A 21,272-nucleotide genomic window follows, 5' to 3' on the forward strand; every position below is an offset into this window, starting at 1 on the left:
GAAGATAAGAACGGAGCCAAAAGAAAGGACTAAAAGTATCATGTTGATCCCTTAGTCTCAACGCTTTCATAACTCAGTTTGCAAAAAAAAGTGGTTATCGTTCTTTCTACCCTGTGTTTCTGCAAGAGGGTATGGAGTGTAGCTTTGTTCATAGAGCGCTTGCCTTGCAGGTACAAAGTCCCTGGTTCAATACCCAGCACTGCTTAAAACTGGCTGTGCAACCTACATCTCTAACCCCGGCACTCAGGAGGCAGAGGCAGGAGGCTCAGAACTTCATGATCGTCTTTGGCTGTATAGGGAAATTAAGGGCAGCTTGGGAAACATGAGACCTTGTCTTGCGAGGGGGGGTGGGGGGAGAAGGAAAGTAATGGGCACACTCCCCCTACTCGCCTGACTGTTGTGCCCCCTGGGGACAGCCCTCCCAAGCCTTGCACCCTCATCTCATCAATGAGTCTCCGTGTGTGCTGAAGGCATCTTTCTAGTGTGCTGTGTGAGAGTCTTGACTGTCGTATTGTGTTACGTTTTCTGAAGTCACGTTCCTGTGATCTTAACAGTGGAAATTCCTTGCTTGATAGTGAATAGGAACCTTGCTGTCTTTATCACTTGCTCAGGTTTGTCCTGAATGAGCTGGTGCAGACAGAGAAGGATTACGTCAAGGACCTGGGCATTGTGGTGGAGGTAAGCAGATGGCAGCAGAGGTGTGTGTGTGTGTGTGTGTGTGTGTGTGTGTGTGTGTGTGTGTGTACAGTCTGTGCTCACCTGGTCAGGAGCAAATTGGACCCTATTGACTGTACATATTGGACTTTATGGAGCTTTGCAGAAATGAAAATAAGAATAGTAGAATTCAGACAAAATGTGGATGCAGATTTTTGTTTTCTTCTTGAAGTATTTTTTAATGTTAGGGGGAGAGGAGGCACACGCCTTTAATCCCAGCACTCAGGAGACAGAGGCAGGTGGATCTCTGAGTTCAAGGATAACTTGATCTACAGGGAAAGTTTCAGGACAGCCAGAGCTGTACTGAGAAACCCTGTCTAAAAAAGGAAGGAAAGAGGAAAGGAAGGAAAGAAGGAAGAAAGGGAGGAAGGAAATGTTTTAATGTATGTAGAGGGAGCTGAGGCCTGGCTGAGTGGGAGAAGCCACCCTAGTGCTGTCTCCAGATCCCCACATGGTGTGTGGGCTGACACGGATGCTGAGGGATGGGGCTTGGCCCAGAATGCTATCAAGTCTTCTGCTGACGTCACCTCTGTTGTGCAGGGCTTCATGAAGAGAATAGAAGAGAAGGGGGTCCCTGAGGATATGCGAGGAAAGGACAAGATGGTGTTTGGAAACATCCACCAGATTTATGACTGGCATAAAGAGTGAGTTCCGTGCCACCCGAGAATGGAGCATCTGCACCCCGCATCTGATGAGCAGGGTGTTTGATAGGAGCCTCCTGTCATTCATTTCATTCTTGAGAGATGGTGTCTGTCCAAGAAGTATGACTTCTTCTCCTCTTACCTTTTAGTTTTTTCCTGGCTGAACTGGAAAAATGTATCCAAGAGCAAGACAGACTGGCCCAGCTCTTCATTAAACACGTGAGTGCGAGCCTGGCTGTCTCCCGTCTCCCCAGGTGCCAACCCACTCATTCTAAAACTCCTGCTCTCTTCGGCTCTTCCTGGTTTACTCTCTCTCAGCACTCTGGTTTTGTTGTTTTTAACACACTTGGCCATATCACTGCCCTATTCTTTCCTGCATGTGACCATCCCTTGTCCTTAACTGCTCTTGGCTCGAGGAGGGGGCGGGGGTGAGCAGAAAGCCAGGTGCCTGATTGTCACATTTTCTGCTGTCCCCAGGAGCGGAAGCTGCACATCTATGTGTGGTACTGCCAGAACAAGCCACGTTCCGAGTACATCGTGGCCGAATACGATGCCTACTTTGAGGTGAGCAATTTCTCATGGGTGAGACATTCAGGCCACGGCAGCCACACTGAGACACACCCCAGATCCTCCACCCACAGGTGCCCCTGCCACTGGCCTTCATGACAGGAAACCTACCCCCACAGAGCTGTTAGCTTCTTAGCTCCACCTGCATAGGCACCTTTGCTTGAAGAAGCACTGGGGTGCCTCTGTCGACACACTGTTGCCAAGCCTCGGTGTACAGAGAGATTCCATCACAGACCCTCTCTGGATGCTCTTGTCCCTCTTGCATGACCTCTGAGCAGATTGCGGCCACCATCTTCCCCACCTGCCCCTGGGACTGTTGCTAATTACTGTCCCCTGGTTAAAGGACTCACCATTTCACAGTCAGCTTTTTAAAAAATTCTCTACTTTTATTTTATGTGCATTGGTGGTTTTGCCTGCATGTATATCTGTGTGAGGATACCGGATCCCCTGGAACTGGAGTTACAGACAGTTGTGAGCTCCCGTGTGGTTACTGGGGATTGAACCCAGGTCCTCTGGAAGAGCAGCCAGTGCTCTTAACTGCTGAACTATCTCTCCAGCCCCCTCATAGTCAGCTTTTGTTCTCAGCCTCTAGCTAGCATCAGAGTTGGTCCCTCGCACCATTGAACTTGACCCACACATAGCATCCCAAGCTTTGAGATCCTTTGTTTCTAATATCATTCCTATGTCCAGAACCTCCAAGTGTGTGGATGTCCCCAGCCTGGCAGGATTGTTTCTGTGGGTGAAGAGGCAACAGCATCCCTTAGGAAGGACTCTGAGTGTTTGGCCCACCCTGTGTCTGAGGGGAAGCCCTCATCTGATTCTACCCTGGAGTGGTAGAGAGAACACAGTACCTGTTTCAGGTTTTCTCCCAGGACTTAGGTGAAGACCGTGGTGCGACAGTATTCACTGTGAAAACTCAAGAACCAAGCAAGGCCTTGAGGCTGTGTGACACCTAGCTCATGAATGGCGGGGCAGGCAGTCGTAGCTGGAAGATGCTCAGGTTTTTCTGGAGAGCTTAAGTCACTCACCCCTTTGAACCTTTGTGTTTCAGGAGGTGAAACAAGAGATCAATCAAAGGCTGACCCTTAGTGACTTCCTTATCAAGCCCATTCAGAGAATAACCAAGTACCAGTTGCTACTCAAGGTAAGAAGCTGGACGCCTGGGTCCAGACTGAAGAAGTGTCTCCTCAGACTGGAGCAGTGGGCATAGCAATTGGGAGTACCGTTGCCCTTCAGCCTGGAAAACGGCTGGTTGCTCTGTCAGCCTTGCGCCTGAATCTTGCATGGCCCTTGTTTCTGCCCTTAAGGTTGTTTGCCACTTGTTTTTCTTTCTCTAATATATTGTCTTTCCCACACCTCTCTCCCTTTCTCTTTCCTCTTTCACTTGGGGAGCTGAGCCTAGGGCCCCAGCTCTATGTAGTATTTCCACCCTGAGACCCTTCTCCCCCTTTATTATAGCCATTGACTCAGTGCTTTGAAAACTAAAGTATAAGCCAGGCATGGTGCTGCTCGTCTGTCCTCCTAGCATTCAGGACATGAAAGCAAGAAGGGTCATGAGCATGTGGCCAGCCTGGGCCGTGGAGGGGACCCTATCGCAAGCAAACAGCACCAAAACCCTCAAAAATAACAAGAGTATAAGAATGACATAGAGCCGGGCGTTGGTGGCACATGCCTTTGATCTCAGCACTCGAGAAGCAGAGGCAGGTGGATCTCTGTGAGTTCGAGGCCAGCCTGATCTACAGAGTGAGTTCAAGGACAGGATCCAAAGTGACACAGAGAAACCCTGTCTCAAAAAAAACAAAAGAAAGAAAGGAAGGAAGGAAGGAAGGAAGGAAGGAAGGAAGAAAGAAAGAAAGAAAGAAAGAAAGAAAGAAAGAAAGAAAGAAAGAAAGAAAGAAAGAAAGAGAAGGGAAGGGGTGGCCCTAGAGACCTTCCATAGTCCTGATCTGATCTTATACTAAACAACTTAGCTTGATGTGTTTTCTTCGGGAAACAGGAGGTCAAGCGGAAGGGAAAGACTGGACTTTCCTTTCTCCTGTCTGTCTTGTCACGCTGCCACTCTCCTCCCCTCTGTCCCTTCTCCCAGCCTTAGCTGTCGTATTCTGAAGCCTTTCTCAGTGTCAAACATGACTCATGCCATTTCATTTCTCAGCCACTACAAAGCATCGCCACCTCCACCGGAGAGGAAAGTCTTTGGGGTGTTGTTACATTTTTACGATAAGTTTTCTTTTATGGCTCTCTGGCTATTTTACTATCTGATTCACCCTCCCACACCCTTCCTTGCCAGGACTTCCTGCGATACAGCGAGAAGGCTGGTTTGGAGTGTTCAGATATCGAGGTAGGTTTCTGCTTGTAATGCTTGCTGTTCTTAGGGACTGTCCAGTGTCTCATCCCCAAAGGGAAAAGATGATCAGAAGGTCCAGGGTCCAAGCCACTCCCCCTCTTACTCAGCAACATGAGGAATAGCAAGCGCTACTGAGCACTGAGTGTTTCGGAGAATTTCAGAATCCTTTCCTGGGCCAGCCCAGAGCCGAGCCCACTAATGTTTGGGGCTCTTGCTGGACATAGGGAGAGAGGGTGACATTTGACACTGGGTAAAATTACAGAGATTCATTATGCAACTTTGTCTCTGACTCCAAGTGCCTTTTGACCCTAACACTAAATTATTCCATTTCCATTCCCCCAGCACACGCTGAGGATTACCCCCTAAGTGGTTCCTTTGTGCCGCCATAGGGATTATTTTAAGCCAAAGAGGTTGCAGCCATTCCTGGCAGGTTATTTTAGGTCAGAACCGCCTGTGTTTTAACAACCAGGCTAAACTGTTGCTTGGACATTTTGAAAGCAACACAGAAAAGTTAAAAAAAAAAAAAAAGCAAGAGGTTGACAAAGGATGGGCCAGGTGACATGGAGCCCTTGTGCCAGTACCAGCCTGTCCTATCTAAAACCCCACACAGTCCTCTGAGAGTGAGCAGCGAGGGACCGCACCCTCTCTGAAAACAAAGGGCCTAGGGGAGATAAGTTCCTCCTCCCAGCCCTGAGTTTGCGAGTTTCCTACCAAATTGTGTTCCCCCATCCTGAGTGATGTGTTCTTTCCCACAGAAAGCGGTGGAGTTAATGTGCCTTGTTCCCAAACGCTGCAACGACATGATGAACCTGGGACGCCTGCAGGGCTTTGAGGTGAGCCCTTCAAAGTGCTGCTAAGCCCACCTCCCCCCACTAGACAGGAGCCAGGCCACGGAGGAGAGCCAGGCCACGGAGGTCCTTCCCTTTGAAGCCGTCATGCACCCCACCACAGCCCTCCCCCCCCAGTTCACAGATCTGGAAGATGGAGCTATTGCAGAAGCTCAGTGATAAGGCAGGAATACACTTTTGACCAAACTGGGGGGTCAGAATTCCAAGGGGACTGGGAAGGACAGAGTTCCTTAGGACTGCTTGAGCCACAGTCTCCTCCCTTCCTTCCTCCTGATTAAGAAAGGTGAGGATCTATGGAATGTGTGATAAGCCAGGAACCCAAGTGGGGAAATGAACTCTTCTTCAGGGGCAGGCCTTTTCTAGAAGTCTGTATTGTGGTTGGATTTTTAGATCAGCAAATGTTTAAGATATCACACCTTTCTGTTCCTTGACAAGGGAACAAGTCTTAAGAAAAGCAGATGTCCAGAGGACACACTGGTCTGAAAGAGCTGCCATAGCAGAACACACTATATATACATCATGTGGCTTAAAGGACAGAGGTCCCACCTCACCAGTCTGAGGCCTGGGCACCATGAGGAAGGGTCTCCTCCCAGTCTTGCTCCAGTTTGTTGGTGGCATCTTCTGGATCCCGTGGCATTTTCCTGAATCTCGTTACCTTCCCTCTGGATATGATATTATGTGTTTGTCCAAATCTCCCCTTTCAAAATCCTATTTCCTAGCAATCCCAGAGTCTAAGATTGCATTATTCTTTTTTAGAACAAAGGGGTTCCTGGAAGTTGAGATAATTAGGAAAGAGGTTCTACCCAGACCAGCCCTGCTAAGTTAGCACAGGTTAGCCCAGATAAAGTGCAGCAGGAAGACCAGCTGTGGTGTCCCTGAAGGTGGGAGAAGCTACGGCTTGGTTTCGGGTTGTCCTCTAGTCTCCCTTGGGCTGTCTCCCTTCTAGTCCATGCTTCATGCCCCGGCCTGGGCCCCATGCTTTGTTATGATAGGGACCAGGAGGCAGGTTTGCATGGGCTCCCAGCTCTCTAAGGTAGACTTCAGTCAGATGCTAGCATCAGTTGAGGTACTCAGCTCTCATGTGCTCTTGACTTTATCAGTGGTTTCTTGTTGTCAGCCTGGAGAGATTTTCTCCTTTTCTCTCCGGGCATCGCACCAAGTCTGGGGCTATTGTAAGCAAATCAAGTTCTCTGCTACCTTTTACTCTTCAACCTAGATGCCCTAGTGTTTTCTGAATAGGACCCTGACTAGCTTTCTCTGAGTCCCTTCGGGAAGTGCCCACGGAGTGGAAGGAGGCCATCTGTTTGTGCTGTCTGACCCACCTGAGACTGTGTGTGTGTGTGTGTGTGTGTGTGTGTGTGTGTGTGCGCGCACACGCGCGCGCATTGTAAAGCCACACACGAGAATGTGAAGTTTTCTCTTGTAAATCAAGCACCATTGTCCTGTATTTTCATCGTTAACTCTCAGGGAATCTGCTCTGCCTTCCCACAGCTGCTTGGGAAGGACAGTGAGCATGCCCCTCCTCCCTCTTTGGGCCCCTCATTCTCATTGTCTTCCTCTCAGACCTTGTAGTTTTTCCCTTTAGTGCTGACTACCTGAGCCCCGGATTGCGTTCTTGGGTAATGTTAATGGAGGGTGTTGAGCTTTCCTGGCTAGCTGGGCACTGGCTGAATATTAACTTTGGACCAGGTGGAGATAAGCCTGTTCTCTTGCTGACCTTGGCAGTCAGTGTTTCTCAGCAACACAAAGGGAAAAATGACCCCTGTGCCAGGGAATGCTTAGAATATATGGCATCACGTGCAGGGCATGACTGACATTTGCACTACAGGGTAAAAGTTGTCCCTAAGACAGAGTACATTTCATAGACCCCTGTCCCAGATGTCAGTCTTCTTATTGCACAGCGATTAAATAAATAAATGGTAAAATGGTGGCGCTTTCCGATAGGTTCCGTGAGATCTGCTGGATGGATACATTCCCTTGGAAAATGTCTCTGGGATGCTGATTACAAGCCAGGAAAGCAGACATGCTTTCCCACCCCAGCTGGGTGGTGTGTGGTTTGATAGCTGGAGCCCTTTTAAGAAGGATCACAAGATCCAGAGAAATATCCCTGGCCTTGTAAAAATTGGAGCTGATCTATTTAACAAAAGCATCAGAATACCCTTATCTTAAAGAATAGAAGGAGGTGAGAGGGACCCAAGTCATCAGGTTATTTGAGATCCTGTTTATAGTACTCTCTCTTTGGCCACAAATTGGTTCTAGGTTCATAACAATGTGCATGCCCCCAAGACATGCCACAAAGAAACCAGGCAGAAAGATTCTCAAAGCAGGGAGGGAAGATAGGCTAAGGCCAGCTCCAAGCAGCACCAATCTTCTTTAATTTAAAAACAAAATAACAAAAAAGCACCAAGCCAGGTGGTACCTGTCTAAAATCCTATCACTCAGAAAACAGGCAGGTAGGTCTCTGAGAGATCAAGGTTAGCCTAGTCTACCTAGCAAGATTCAGGCTAACTAAAGCTATGCAGTGAGATCCTGTCTCCAAAAGGGAGGACAGATAAGGCCAAGATCATTCGTTCTTTGGCATTTGGGGCATTATTTCTTGTTGACTCCATCACCTAAGCCCTTTCCTTTTAGGAACCTTATATGAACAGGGAAAATTCCATAGTGTATCCCTGGATGAGTAATTGGATCCCAATTCGGTGTCTTGCTAGACTCCCAAGGCTTTGTGTGTCAGGTCTATTTGCACATCCCCCAGAGATAGGAAATATGTAGCCCACGAGAACTGAATCCATCTCCCTGATTTTCACGGCCTTCCCTGCACCCCTGTCTCTATCAGGGCACCCTAACGGCCCAGGGCAAGCTTCTGCAACAAGACACATTCTATGTGATTGAGCTGGATGCTGGCATGCAGTCCCGGACCAAGGAGCGGCGTGTGTTTCTCTTTGAGCAGATCGTCATCTTCAGTGAACTGCTCCGAAAGGGGTCCCTAACCCCAGGCTACATGTTCAAAAGGAGCATCAAGGTGAAGAGGGGCAGTGGGGTGCAGAGGGGCAAAGAGCATCATGGGGCTGAAGCTACCTGGTGATCACCATGAGAAGCAATCACAGGCCCAGGTCCGGTCTTCAGCATGATCTTGAAGTATGCTTGGTCATGCCATTCACCCAAAGACAGAAAGAAGCTAGACACTTTACTCTTAGATCCACAGTAAGATTTGGAGACCTTTCCTGTGAGTAAAAACTTAAGAAGAGGCTGGGGAAACACCTTAGCGCTTAAGAGCACTGACTGCTCTTCCAGAAGGGGTGGGTTTGGTGCCCCGCACCCACATGGTGGCTCATAAGCATCTGTAACTCCAGATCCATGGGTTCTGATACCCTCTTCTGATCTTCATAGTCACCGAGCACAAACATGATGCAGAGATATACATGCAGGCAAAACACCCACGTAAACATAAAATGCAAGTGAAAACAAAGTGGGAGTTTAGAAAGAGCCGCTTTGAAGGACAGTAGTGGGTCTCTGATTTAGTTTGGCTCCTTGAGTATGAAAAGGATAAACTGGTTTCATTTCAGATGAATTACTTGGTCCTGGAGGAGAATGTCGACAATGACCCCTGCAAGTTTGCACTCATGAACAGGGAGACTTCAGAGAGGGTCATTCTGCAGGCTGCCAACTCAGACATCCAGCAGGCCTGGGTGCAGGACATCAATCAAGTCCTAGAAACTCAGAGGGACTTCCTAAATGGTACGTGATAGGCCTGCTTCTAGCAAGGCCATTCCACGGGGCCCAGCCCCTGAGCATCTTTGTTTGGGTCTAAGTTCACGGAGATTTAGGAGGCCAGATCACATTCTGTCTGATCTCCAATCTCATATAGCTCCAGAGAAAACTTCAGAAGCCCCTTAACTTGAGGCATAAATAGAACAAACAGATATGAGAAAGGGGTATTTAATCGAAGGGGTGTTCATCCATAGAATATTGGGTATGTATGCCTTTGTAGTCCCCATGGATAACTGGTAATAATTTGGGGGAAATTATAAAACAAGCAGGCACACCCTGTATCATAGGGACCTGAGTTCTGTGATTCTTGTTCTCTCGCCTCATAGTGGGTGGCTGGTACTTTCATAGGCTCTCTAGGATTATCTAGTGATAACTAGGAGTTTGGTAAAGCAGTTCAAATCCTTCCTCTTTTCCCAACAGGTAAGAGCCTGGCTAAGCTACCCATCTAGCTGGTCTTGCCCCTTTCAAAGAAGATGATTGCTAAGCCTAACTCATTAGTACCCAACTTCCCACCAGTAATAAACTGGTGGTTACTCAGATAATGTGGACCCTACAGGTATCCGTAAGAGGTGACGGTTCACACCCTTAATCCCTGCACTCAAGAAGCAGAGGCAGGTAGATCTCTGTGAGTTCGAGACCAGCCTGGTCTATAGAAAGAGTTTCAGGACAGCCAGGGCTACACAAAGAAACCACACACACACACACACACGCACGCACGCACACACGCACACACACACACGCACACACACGCACACACACACGCACACATGCACACACGCGCGCACACACCGCACACACACGCACGCGCACGCACACACACACCGCACACACACACACCACACACACGCACGCGCACACACACCGCACACACGCACACACACACACCGCACACACACACACACCACACACACGCACACACACACACACACACACCGCACACACCGCACACACGCACACACGGTGCAGTAGAATTGCTGTCTTGTTTGTGGTTCACTTTTGCTCCTGCTGCAGCTGTGCACCTGCAGCTTTGTATGAGAGGAGATGGACCAGGAGGCAGTGCTGCTCTGCTGAGCTGTGCCTGAGACTGACGGCAAAATGGAACCAATAATGCAGTCTCATGAGCACACACCTGTCTATACACAAACATGCACGCATGCAAACATAGACACACAAGACATCACTTTCAGGTGTATCGCCTCTTCTTACCTGAACTGAGCTCTGTACACACAGCCACATGTCCCCGTACATACATGTCTGTGCATACCCACAAGACTGCCCCAGGTGCCTCATCTCTTCTTACTAATGCAGTACCAAGGATTGCGGTGTATGTCCTTTTTCATTCCCATACATACATAAACATGTATGTGTACATAACACTGGACCACCTTGGGGTGTACTTCTTACCTCTGTTGGGATGTACACATGGCCACGCGCATTTGCACAAACACAGATATCCTCACGGGCCCTCCCTTGGTCTGTCTCCTTGCTGGTGCAGTTTCTAGACTCTTTCAGGTGATGTAAACATAGCATTTACTGTCTGTGTGTCTAGTGTGGGAATGGCTGCTGGGGGAAAGGTAAGAGGCGCCATCCTAGCTGAGGACCTTGGGTGAGATGCAATGCTTCTGGGTGCCTCACTCAGCTCATTTTATGAAAAGGAGACTTTGGAGTTAGATTTGTTCTGGCCAAGCTGGGGTATACAGGTGGACACCTACCCCAGGACATCATGGCTATCTACGCTATACCTACCCCAGGACGGGCCTACCTACACTACACCTACCCCAGAACAGCATGGCTACCTACGCCACACCTACCCCAGGACAGCATGGCTACCTACGCCACACCTACCCCAGGACAGCATAGCTACCTACCCCAGGGCAGCATGGCTACCTACACCACACCCACCCCAGGACAGCATGGCTACCTACACCACACCTACCCCAGGACATCATGGCTACCTACACTACACCTACCCCAGGACAGCATGGCTACCTACACCACACCTACCCCAGGACAGCATGGCTACCTACACTACACCTACCTCAAGACAGGCCTACCTATACTACACCTGCTGCGGGACAGGCCTACCTTCATGGTAAGGGATGTAACACAACGTTTTCATCTTAAAACAAAAGGCTATGGATGGAGCATAGCTCAGTGGTTGAGTCCTATGTTGATGGAGGCTATTGGTTAGTTTCCTGGCCACCGAGACCCAAAATAATCACACAGAAACTATGAATTAAAACACTGCATGGTCTATTAGCTAATGCATATTTCTAGATAGCTCTTATATCTTAAATTAACCCATCTCTATTAATCTGTGCATCACCGCATGGTTGTGGCCTTCTGGCAAGGTTCCATCCATCATCTGTCTCTTATGGTGGCTACATGGTATCTCCCTGATTCTGCCTTCTTTCCTTCTCTGTCTGCTTGGAATTTCCACCTTACTCTATTTTGCCCTGTCATAGGCCAAAGCAACTTTATTCATTAACCAATAGAAGCAACACATTTACAGAAGGACCTCCCACACTATACCTGCTTAGCATGCACTTGTGGGATCTTGAGTTCTAGCCCCACTACCTCAAAAAAAAAAGTTTCCTGAGTATTAAACAAGAGAAAGCTATGAACAAGATCCTGTGACTTTTGTTTTTTGAGATGTGGTTTCTCTGTGTAGCTCTGGCTGTCCTGGAATTCACTATCTAGACCAGGCTGGCCTCAAAGATCTGCCTGCCTCTGCTCCCCAGTGCTGGAATTAAAGGTGTGTGCCATCATTGCCCCGCTCAAGATCCCATGACTTTTAAAGACAGACATGGAAATTCAATGCTGTCTCTAGCTCACAGACAGTGTTTAGGGGCCATGTTCCCAAATGGAAAAGGTGTGGAACACTAAGAGCTCCCAAGCTTCTTTTTTATTCTCAGAAATTGACAATTAAACAACCTAGGCTAAAACTGAAATCTATATAGCTTATAATTTCTGAATATGCAACTTTGGATGAACACAGCTTGTTGCTAGGGTGATTTGATATAAAAGACATGCATATATAGTAGAGTCATCTAAATTGCATTCTATGATAGATTTCTAGTATGGAAGAGGGAATGAGGGTTTTAAGCTAATCACATTAGACCTAAAGTAAAATAAAAATTAATAAACTAAAATCAGAGATAAATTAACAGTAGTGACTCCCGTGTATTCACACCTTCTCTGCATCGGGAGTTAAACTAAGCATTCTGTCTGTTTCTTCACCCTTCATCCCCACACAAGCACAACATGGCTGGATTATCATTCTGCCTTTTTTCAAATGAGGAAAGACAGAGGTAACCGTTACATAAATAGTTAATGCCCACAAAATCCTCCCAGGAGCCTTAGGGGCTGTGCTCTGGTAGGCCCGCTGTATATTTCCCTACACTCAAGAAAGATGTTTCAAAAACAACAGGACCAGGCTTCTGCTGACAGACACATGTGCAGGCGTCTCAGCCAGTCTTCCCTCCCTAGACCTGATGAGAAAGGGGTATGTGACCCTGTTCAGTCTACTGAAATGCATGCTGCACCCATCGCTGTGTACGGGGCTGCAGCTGGTAATCCACTTAAACAGTCGTTGCAGTAAACACCAATAAAAATGCCCTAATTATGCCTGCCCTGAAAGCCCTTCATACAGCGGTTGCCCACGGTGGCCTTTCCTGACTGTACCTCTTTATTGCTTAGACCTGGAACTCTGAATCTTAAACTCAGTAAGGCGAAGCAGAACTGACCCTTCCCTCCAAGCCAGTGGTTCTCCATCCTCTGGGTTGCCCCCAATGCCATTTGCTTGGTCTCTTGCCTGCTATTTCCATTCTTGCGTGCATTTCCCAGCTAGGCTCTCTCCTCCCTCCACGTTTGCTTAGCTCCTCTTTGCCTTTGGCCTCCCAGTGGCTCCTGAATGAGGTGGGAAGCCTTCGGCCTACTCCTTTTAAATCTGTTTGCTAACTGCTGCCAGGTATGTGTTCCTCGGGTGCGCCTCAGCGATGGGACCTGAATTTAAAGCTTTTAAGTTTACTTGATACAGCCACGTTTCATCCTCTTCAGAGGGGCATCTTGCTTTGTTGAGCCTTCTAGGTACCACGCACCCCATTTCCCTTACCTACCTTGTCCCCTCCACTTTCATAGAGACCCTACACTCATGTATTCTGAGCACTGCCTCTTCCCAACATTTACACGTGCTTCTTCCTTCTGGCAGATTTAAATGTCAGAACAGCAGCCAGTCCCCTTCTGAAGTTCTTTAAATGCACGCACACAGCCTAGCATAAGGCCTCTGCCTCCCTGTGGGATTCCTGAGAGTAGAGTAACTCATTCTTCTTCCCCACCAGCACTACAGTCACCCATTGAGTATCAGCGGAAGGAAAGGGGCACAGCTGTGGTCCGCTCCCAGCCCCCAAGGGTCCCACAAGCCAGCCCCAGACCCTACTCGTCTGTCCCCGTGGGCTCCGAGAAGCCCCCCAAGGGTTCCAGCTACAACCCGCCTCTGCCACCCCTGAAGCTATCTACCTCCAACGGCAGTCCCGGGTTCGACTACCACCAGCCTGGGGACAAGTTTGAAGCTAGCAAGGTAAGCTGCAGCTTGTTACTCATACCCTCACCACCTCGAAGACCTCAGGGGTCACTTAAGGACACGGCCTATTTTCCTGTCGATTATCTTAGCAGGAGCAATCCATTAAGTATAATTGAACCTCATTTATTTTTCTTTCTTCCCATGTAATTAACTGAAACCAGTTTCCCCTGGCTGAGGCACTGTGTGTTAAAGGGCGGATAGCATCTAAATGTGGAGGATTCTTGTGACACTAGGAACCACAGCTCCTGTTTCCATATTAGAAAGAGATAGCCCATCTAACAGCGATGCGCACCCGCACCAACCGAAGGAAGCTCACCCTCCATTGGCTGATGTGGCGAGAGAAAGCTGATCGTTGATAAGCACCCGCGGAAGCTAGGCTCCATAGTCCATACTTCAAACACCACCGAGGGGCCTCCTACCACAGGCCTAGTCTGCGCAGTTGGCTTCATCCTAAACTGCAGCGGGAATAGGAAAGAAATGGGAAAATGCTGGTGTCTACTCCAAGCTCTGAGACATCACTTACTTTTCAACCATAGAGAATTTGCCCATCAGGCCTAAGTATTCTCCAGAACACCTTAGGTTTTAGGGATTGGAACCCCTGCCTTTCTTACTTACATGGTCCGATTTCATAGACGCCGTTCTTTTCCCAAATCACTAGTTGATGCCGATTTTGTTCAAATGCATTGTTGATGTGTAAGTTCAGCCCTGTAACGCAGTCACGCCCCCACCTAATTCATCATATCACCTGAAATAATTTTCTGCCCTAGAAAAACCCTGCCCGTGTGAATCAGTTGAAGTCACTTTGGCATTTTGTCAGCCCTATGGAAGATTTTCTGGCTCTCACCATGCCCTAGGAGGCAGCCTGGCCTCCTGGGGAGTTACAGGTCTGTCTAGACACAGCCGCCCGGGTATAGACTCGCATGAAGATGTCACATGGGCAGCACCTCCCGTATTAATCCGTACAGTGGCGGGGAGATGTCAGGATTCCCGTTTCACAGGATAGCCCAGGGCCTTACCTTTGCATTGGACGTAGCTCCATTCTTACTCCTGTGTCAGAGAGGGCCAGGATGAGGAGCACAGGCAAGCGATGCTTCTTCAAAGGATAAAGAGAGCTGGGCACGGTAATGCATGCCTGTGATTCCAGCACTTGGGGAGGCTGAGGTGCAAGGATTACGAGTCCAAGGTCCTGGATTACGTGTCAAATGAGGTCTCCAAAAAGAGGGGGAATATGTAGCATTCCAGGGTCCTTGTTCTTTCTATAGAGAGGGATTGTGACCCCTGACCTGACCTTTGCCCTGACCTCACTCTGCCCAAGTGCTTACTCGTCCCTGTGCTGATAACAGGTTCTTCCTGCCATCAGCAAGAGGATGCCATCAGGAAGGCTGCATGCTAGGAAGGAGCTTCCAGGTTGAATGTGCGTCTGTAGCTTTCTCCGGGCATCATCCGAAGCCGTTCGCTTGAGTTATAATACTGTATTGCTGTCAAAAGGGCTTTCAGAGCATGCTGACGAAAACGGCCTCACTCAGGAGCGTTTTGCTTGCTCTGTATCCTGCCAGCGGGCCATCTGGCCTCTAGCCTTGCCGAAGGGTGCAGAACAAGCCCGTGTGAACCATCCTCCTTGTCTTTGTATCCCTTCTGCCCCTGTCTCCTAGCAAAACGACCTGGGAGGCTGCAACGGGACCTCATCCATGGCTGTAATCAAAGATTACTATGCCCTGAAAGAGAACGAAATCTGTGTGAGCCAAGGTGAGGTGGTCCAGGTCCTCGCCGTCAACCAGCAGAACATGTGCCTGGTGTACCAGCCTGCCAGCGACCATTCCCCGGCAGCGGAAGGCTGGGTCCCGGGCAGCATCCTGGCACCCCTCACCAAAGCCACAGCAGTGGCAGAAAATAGTGACGGGAACATCAAGTAAGTGCCTCCGTGGCTTCCCGGGAGAGAAGCATGTGGATTTAAAAAAAATCAAAATAGAAAAAACATAAAATGCAAACACAGTAGGGAACCACTGCTGCTTGTCATGACATCAGTGGGGTCAGGGTGAGAGGAATACAATAGACCTGCTGCTGGCTCGGGGTGTCTGGATCGCTCTGGGGTCACGGTGGTGGTGGTAATGGTGGTGACGGTGAATTTTCTTTCCCTTTTGTTTATAATTTTCTGTTCATTTTTCCCCTTCTTTTTCCCCCCACTCGTTAAGAAAAGAACCCTACTGAAACCCTAGGTGACAAAAGACATGCCTTCCGTTGCTACATTTGACCCACCACGGGACTCACTGGACTGGACTTCTATTTATATTGTATGAAGTTATGGATATATATATATTTTTTTGATTGATACCCAAAAACGACCTTAGCACAAATGCCAGGCCTGGACAGGCCAGAGCCTGCTGCTTCTCCCAAAAGAAAGGGGATTTTTTTTTTTTTTTTTGGTTGTCCATGGCAATTCCTCTGTACAGATTGTAACTTTTTATTTTTATTTCTCTCCTCCCCTGTCACTTTAATATATGTTCATGGTAATTTGTAAGATATTTCTTTTCCTTATTTTGATTGCAAAAACCCTTCTGAACACATTCCTGTATAAAGCATTTTGCACTATTTAAAGAAACCCGTATGGATAAAGTCAGGTTGTGCAATATAACGAGGAGCCACAATGTTCATCATTGTACCTGTAATGTAACTAAGAATTTTAAATGTACTATTTTAAATATGTAAAATAAATTTTCACCATGAGCATGTTTTAATGAGGTTAAAGACTAGTTGACCCTTTTTCCCCCCATCTCATTATTCTCAGACTTTTGAGTGTGAAAATGATTTTTTTTCCTTCCTTTCCTTTGTTTTATGGGTTGGTTGACTGTATTGGCAGTTTTTCCCTGTATAAAAAGTGCCTTTGTTGCTAAACCTTGGACCCTGCCCTTTCCTCTAAATCATCCCCCTCTGGATTTTCTCTTGACTTCAGAGAAGAGGAACAATACAAAGTCCGTGCGATCGGAGGGTTCCCAGCAACAGGGTGACCTTGAGGTACTGCTGTCCTTGGGTGACTAGTGTAGGCGGTGTTAGCTTTCCCCACAGCTTCACACTCACCCGTGGGAGGGTCCAAGGATTTTCCATGAGGTGACAGAGCAGCAGCACCAGCAGAACTGCTCTGCTTTGGCCCTTCTCTGTCAGGAAACCTAAGCCACTGATGTCACCTGGCCTCTCCAGGTGACCACAGAAGCCAGAAGTGGCCCCTCCGTGAAATCAGCCCAGCCCATTTTAGTGTAGAGATGTGCATTTCGGAAACCCTGGAGGGAAAGGAAACAGAGCCCTGACGTGGCAGAATCTCACAGAGGTACCTCTTTTAAAGGGCAGTGCTCTCGTTACCCAGACCCTGAGTCCACCTTCCTCCTCACCTTTGGATGTCTGGGTCACAGGATGAAGGGGCAAAGAGAATAGATAGGTGCACCCACTAGCCATTGGGTTTCTTGCCAAGGGTTGGTGGCACTGGAGGTGAGTGTTTCTCTGCAAAGACCACTTGCTCCCCCTTCCCTGGGCCTGCATGACTACAGGGACCAGAACTGGTGATGGTGCCCAGGATAAATGTCACAGACTATGTCCACATCAGTCACTGGGCTTGTGGCCAAGAGATGGAAGCTCCCCAGACCATGGTGACGTGTTCTTCTGGGAAGAAGAATTTGAAATTGAACCCCTCCTGCCACTTGCGCTCCTCAGTACACTATTTTTAACATTTATTTCTCACCAAGCACACTGAGGAGCCCAGAGGTGGCAATAAGCAGGCATAAACCCCACCTGCGCACAAAAATATTATCCCTCCTGCCCTGGAATCCTTTCCAGCAGGGACGTCCTTGATAATTCTGGGGAGCTAGGGACGTGGATTTGGGAATAAAAGACAAGAGACTAAAGTCTGCACTCTAAGAGTGGTGTCCTCTAGAGCCTCGTCCGTGTCTGATTCACTGGGGTAGAGGATTTGGAGCCTGATGCTCTGGGAAGTCCTGGAGGGCTTCTTTCTGGTCAAGGCCGTGAGATGAGCCCTGGCCTTCGGGAGGACCCCACTTCCCACAACATGCAAGAACACAATTGCGGTTGCATTTTCCCTCTTCAGGTTAATTGCTGAGGCGGTATGTTAGGTGGCAAATGTTTCCAGAGCACCTACATTGGGTCCCTTAGGCTCCTGGTTGGCCCTGGAGTACCATGGAGGAGGGGCTGGCTATTATAGTTTGAAGTATTTTTCTCCTAAATCTCACCCACCTCTCCCTTCATGAAGGTTTTCTCCCTCAAGCCCTGTCTGCAGAGACCCATATTTAACCAGGAAACACTGAAGGGGGAACACGGGACCCAGTCCGTGTAAGAACTAACTTCATGCAAACCCTGTAAGCATGAAATGCAGCTGCTGCTCGGGTCCCTGATGCTGCTTAGGTCTTGGCCTTTGCTGTCCTCAACTATGACAGATGTGGGATTCCAGGGCTCTGCTCTGAGCCTGTCCTCTGTAGCTGTGACCCCAAATCAGGACGATGTGAAAGAGCATTGCTACTGTCACCTCGCTGGGAGCACACACTGGGCCTTGTTCCAGCAGGGAAACTCTGACACCTTTTAGTGGCTGACAGAGCCCTGAAGTCACAAGCACTGAGTAACATGGAGGGCACAGGTTGAAACCTTGCCCTGAAGTATCCAGAGGTGGAAGGCAACTTCCTCAGAAACCCTGGTGGTTCCCCAGTGCTTGATGCTACCACGCCCCAGACACAAGTAACAACATGGGAACCTCAAAATCATTCTGTTGGGTCTTATTTACATATGAGGTATTATGGCTTGTTTTTACAGAATGAAATATATTTTCTTTATCTTTCCTATTCTATACCCATTCCATCCTTCCCTATCCACTATGCCCTTGTCAAAACACCACCCCAATCCTTGAAGTCTTCATTGGATGATCAAAAATCTCCAAGTGTGGTGACCCGGTACCCATTTTCTCCAAATGCTGCACTTTACCTGGTACGCCTTTCAGGAAGGGTCAGAGTTATCCTCACCTCCAGCTGGAGGTGATGTCAGCCCCAGCCACCACATTAGCTGGCACGGAAGGTCCAGGGCCCAAAGCTGGCAGGGGCTTCACTGGAGCATCTCATCTGATAGACAATGGTGGTGAGCCCGCCCACCACCTCACTCTGCCCCATCCTGCCATTTTGATTGGTGCATTTTTTGGTATAACAGGAAGTCATGTTCATGGCATACTCTACGCATGAGAAAGCGGGCAGAAGTGGAGAACACGGGTAAAAATGAAGCCACAGGGCCTCGTAAACCCAAGGATATTCTGGGCAACAGAGTCTCTGTTAAAGTGAGTAGGTATTCCGGACCGGGGTCCCTCTCATCTATTCCTTCCCTGAGGCATTATCACAGGCAGTTTGGGTGGGCGGAGACTGGTTACTTATTTATCTACTGCCCAGTGTGGGGACCAATGGGGAAGTAGTTTAGCAGGATTTTGCATGCAAGATCAATTTGTTCTTTATTTTTTTATTTCTCCTGGCACCTTCAATTCAAGTAAGTACCTCTCGTTTCCTTTCCTTTTGTGATTAAGCAGATGTTTTACTGCAAAATCATCTTGCATTCTTTTCTTAGAAATGCAAGATGCTTGGCTCCTACTAAACATCTCGAAGCTACCAGTAGCCTAGGATTGGGAACACGTTCAGGTTACAGGGTCATCCTCCAAACCCCTGATCTTGTGAAGGCAGAGGTTTGGCACTTAAGGCTGTCATGTCCTTAGTAAAGTTTCATTTCTTTTCCCCAGCATCATCTCTAAGCAATGTCCTTATATTCCCGCTGTGTGTGGAAAGAATAGGGAGGCACACTGGTGAAGTCCTAGTTGGTTTGTAAATTATCTGTTACTTTGAACTCACCAACCATGAGTGTGGCAGAGGGGTTTCTCCCATCTGGAAGCAACGTGGATGTGCTCTCCCTGTTTAAGGTGACCCCTCTGAAATGCTTTGCCTGGGGAAAATCACACACTGATTATGTCCTAAGCGCTTTGCCTTCCCAAGGATAGAGCTACCAAGCCTATTCTTTCCCAGCCTTTTGGGGAAAAGAAAGTGGGAAGCCCGGCTTCGCGGGAGAGGCCAGTTTCATTCCAGCACTCGGGCTTCATTCGACACTCCCATTGCTCCTCCCGGTGTGATAAGAGGTGTCCACAGTCCCCGCAAAAGCATGCCGCCGCTGCCGTGACGACCCACCCTCCACCTGAAAAGCCCCCGGTTGTTTCTCTGCCCTGTTTCCCATGTCCATGTTTCTCTGACGTTCTCCTCTCTCCAGCCAGGCACCTGTGTTCTAACTGTGTTCTCTTTCTTCCCCTTCTCCATGCTGCCAACCCAGGAGACGAACAGTTCCGAGGAGTCTGAGTGTGATGATCTTGACCCTAATACTAGTATGGAGGTAGAAGCAGCTATGTTGTCCTATTTCCTACGATGATTGCCTTTTCCCGTGTGCTCTGTGACAGTGACCTTGCTAGAGTCCAGGATGCTCGTGCTTCTGTAGTGTTTAGGGGAGTTTCAGGGTGTCCCATCTAGACTAAAGCAAAACAAAAGCTAAATTCGCCTCGATTTCGGAAGGAAACTCTACTTTGGTATCTTTTTAAAAACAAAACCTTGTGTTTCTCTCAAATGCTTCCTTAATACTTTGGAAAGCTTTGGCTTTATGTAGAAAATACCCGGCTTTATTATTTGAAACATAGAACGCGTTTTTCCATAGAAAACGGCCATAATTGGCATTTGGTTCACAGCTGAAGGATAAGAGCCACTGGATGGTTTTGTTTTGTTTTGTGTTTTTTTGTTTTGTTTTTCTTCTTATAGTTTCCTCTATTTTCTTGCCTCTTCCCCTGTCCCCTTTTCTCTTCATCTTGATCTTCTGGGCTCTAGTCCTTCAGTGCTTGAGGTTTTTCTGGGTGACCTGGCTCCTCTTTACTATGTGCACCTGGTTAAGAACAAAAGCAAGAAAGGATTAACTCTAGGGCTTCCTTTGCGCACACCCAGGGCCCCAGGGCCAGTGGCTATGGCTTCCAAGTGAAGAACCCCACATAGCACCCTCTCTCCTGGAGTCTTGGTTTAGAGACAGGAAGGCAGTAGGAGCACATGGAAGACCTTTCCCATGCCCCAGGTTTGAATGTATATGGGAGTTGGCAGCACCCTGCCATCTTGAACCTCTATTGCCAAGTCTCTTTATGCGCACAAACCCTGCAGAATCAGCAAGCATGAGCTAGCTTGCTTGCCATTTAGACTTTCAGAGTAGATTGAAACGTCTTTCTCAAAAAGACATTTTAGAATGTCATTTACATGGGATCTATGTCCCCTCCCTAGCAATAGATTGAAAATTACAGATTTCCTCTAATGCAAAATAATTTCTAAATGTGTTTTTGACAATTTCATAAATGTATATAATGTATTTTTATCATCGTTACCCCCCATTACTCCAAACCCTACCTTCCCAGTAATTCGCCTTCCCATGTTTATGGTTTTTGTTTTATTCTTAAGTGCCCACTGAGTTAAGCTAGGGTTCCTCGGACGAGCATGAGTGTGTTATTTACTGGAGCATGGGCACCCTGCCTACCAGTGACTGTACCACTGAAGAAAAAGGACAACCCCACTCCCACTACCCCCAGCAATGACAATAACTCCTCAGGGGTAGGGCCTTATGTGTCATCCCCCCCCCCTTCCTGATATAATGTCGTCAGGTCCAGTCTTGTGCAGATAACCATAGCAACGGCCATATCAAGTCCTCTGCCTCCTCCAGATCTTACAAGCGTGGCTACACACATGAATATTTAGAAGACACTGTGA

At 48.2% G+C, this 21,272-nt stretch overlaps 1 protein-coding gene across 6 annotated transcripts in view; it reads left to right on the forward strand.

Moving 5' to 3' along the window:
* The window catches only part of Kalrn (kalirin RhoGEF kinase), a 589,603-nt gene that overhangs the window by 539,925 nt on the left and 28,406 nt on the right, over positions 1–21,272 (forward strand). For 4 of the 6 annotated variants that reach the window (XM_038346659.1, XM_038346661.2, XM_038346660.2 and 1 more), the window contains exons 39-51: positions 612–678; positions 1,255–1,358; positions 1,505–1,574; positions 1,833–1,919; positions 2,974–3,066; positions 4,210–4,260; positions 5,022–5,099; positions 7,948–8,133; positions 8,678–8,849; positions 13,223–13,461; positions 15,117–15,373; positions 18,661–18,784; positions 19,813–19,872. In XM_038346659.1, the coding sequence (XP_038202587.1) occupies positions 612–678; positions 1,255–1,358; positions 1,505–1,574; positions 1,833–1,919; positions 2,974–3,066; positions 4,210–4,260; positions 5,022–5,099; positions 7,948–8,133; positions 8,678–8,849; positions 13,223–13,461; positions 15,117–15,373; positions 18,661–18,784; positions 19,813–19,872 (1,588 nt within the window). Of the gene's footprint in view, positions 1–611; positions 679–1,254; positions 1,359–1,504; positions 1,575–1,832; positions 1,920–2,973; positions 3,067–4,209; positions 4,261–5,021; positions 5,100–7,947; positions 8,134–8,677; positions 8,850–13,222; positions 13,462–15,116; positions 15,378–18,660; positions 18,785–19,812; positions 19,873–21,272 lie in introns of those variants that run through there. The other 2 variants (XM_038346667.1, XM_038346668.1) reach the window with 1 other exon arrangement.

The sequence above is a fragment of the Arvicola amphibius genome, chromosome 10, assembly GCF_903992535.2.
Source record: "Arvicola amphibius chromosome 10, mArvAmp1.2, whole genome shotgun sequence".
Taxonomy (NCBI): Eukaryota; Metazoa; Chordata; class Mammalia; order Rodentia; family Cricetidae; genus Arvicola; species Arvicola amphibius.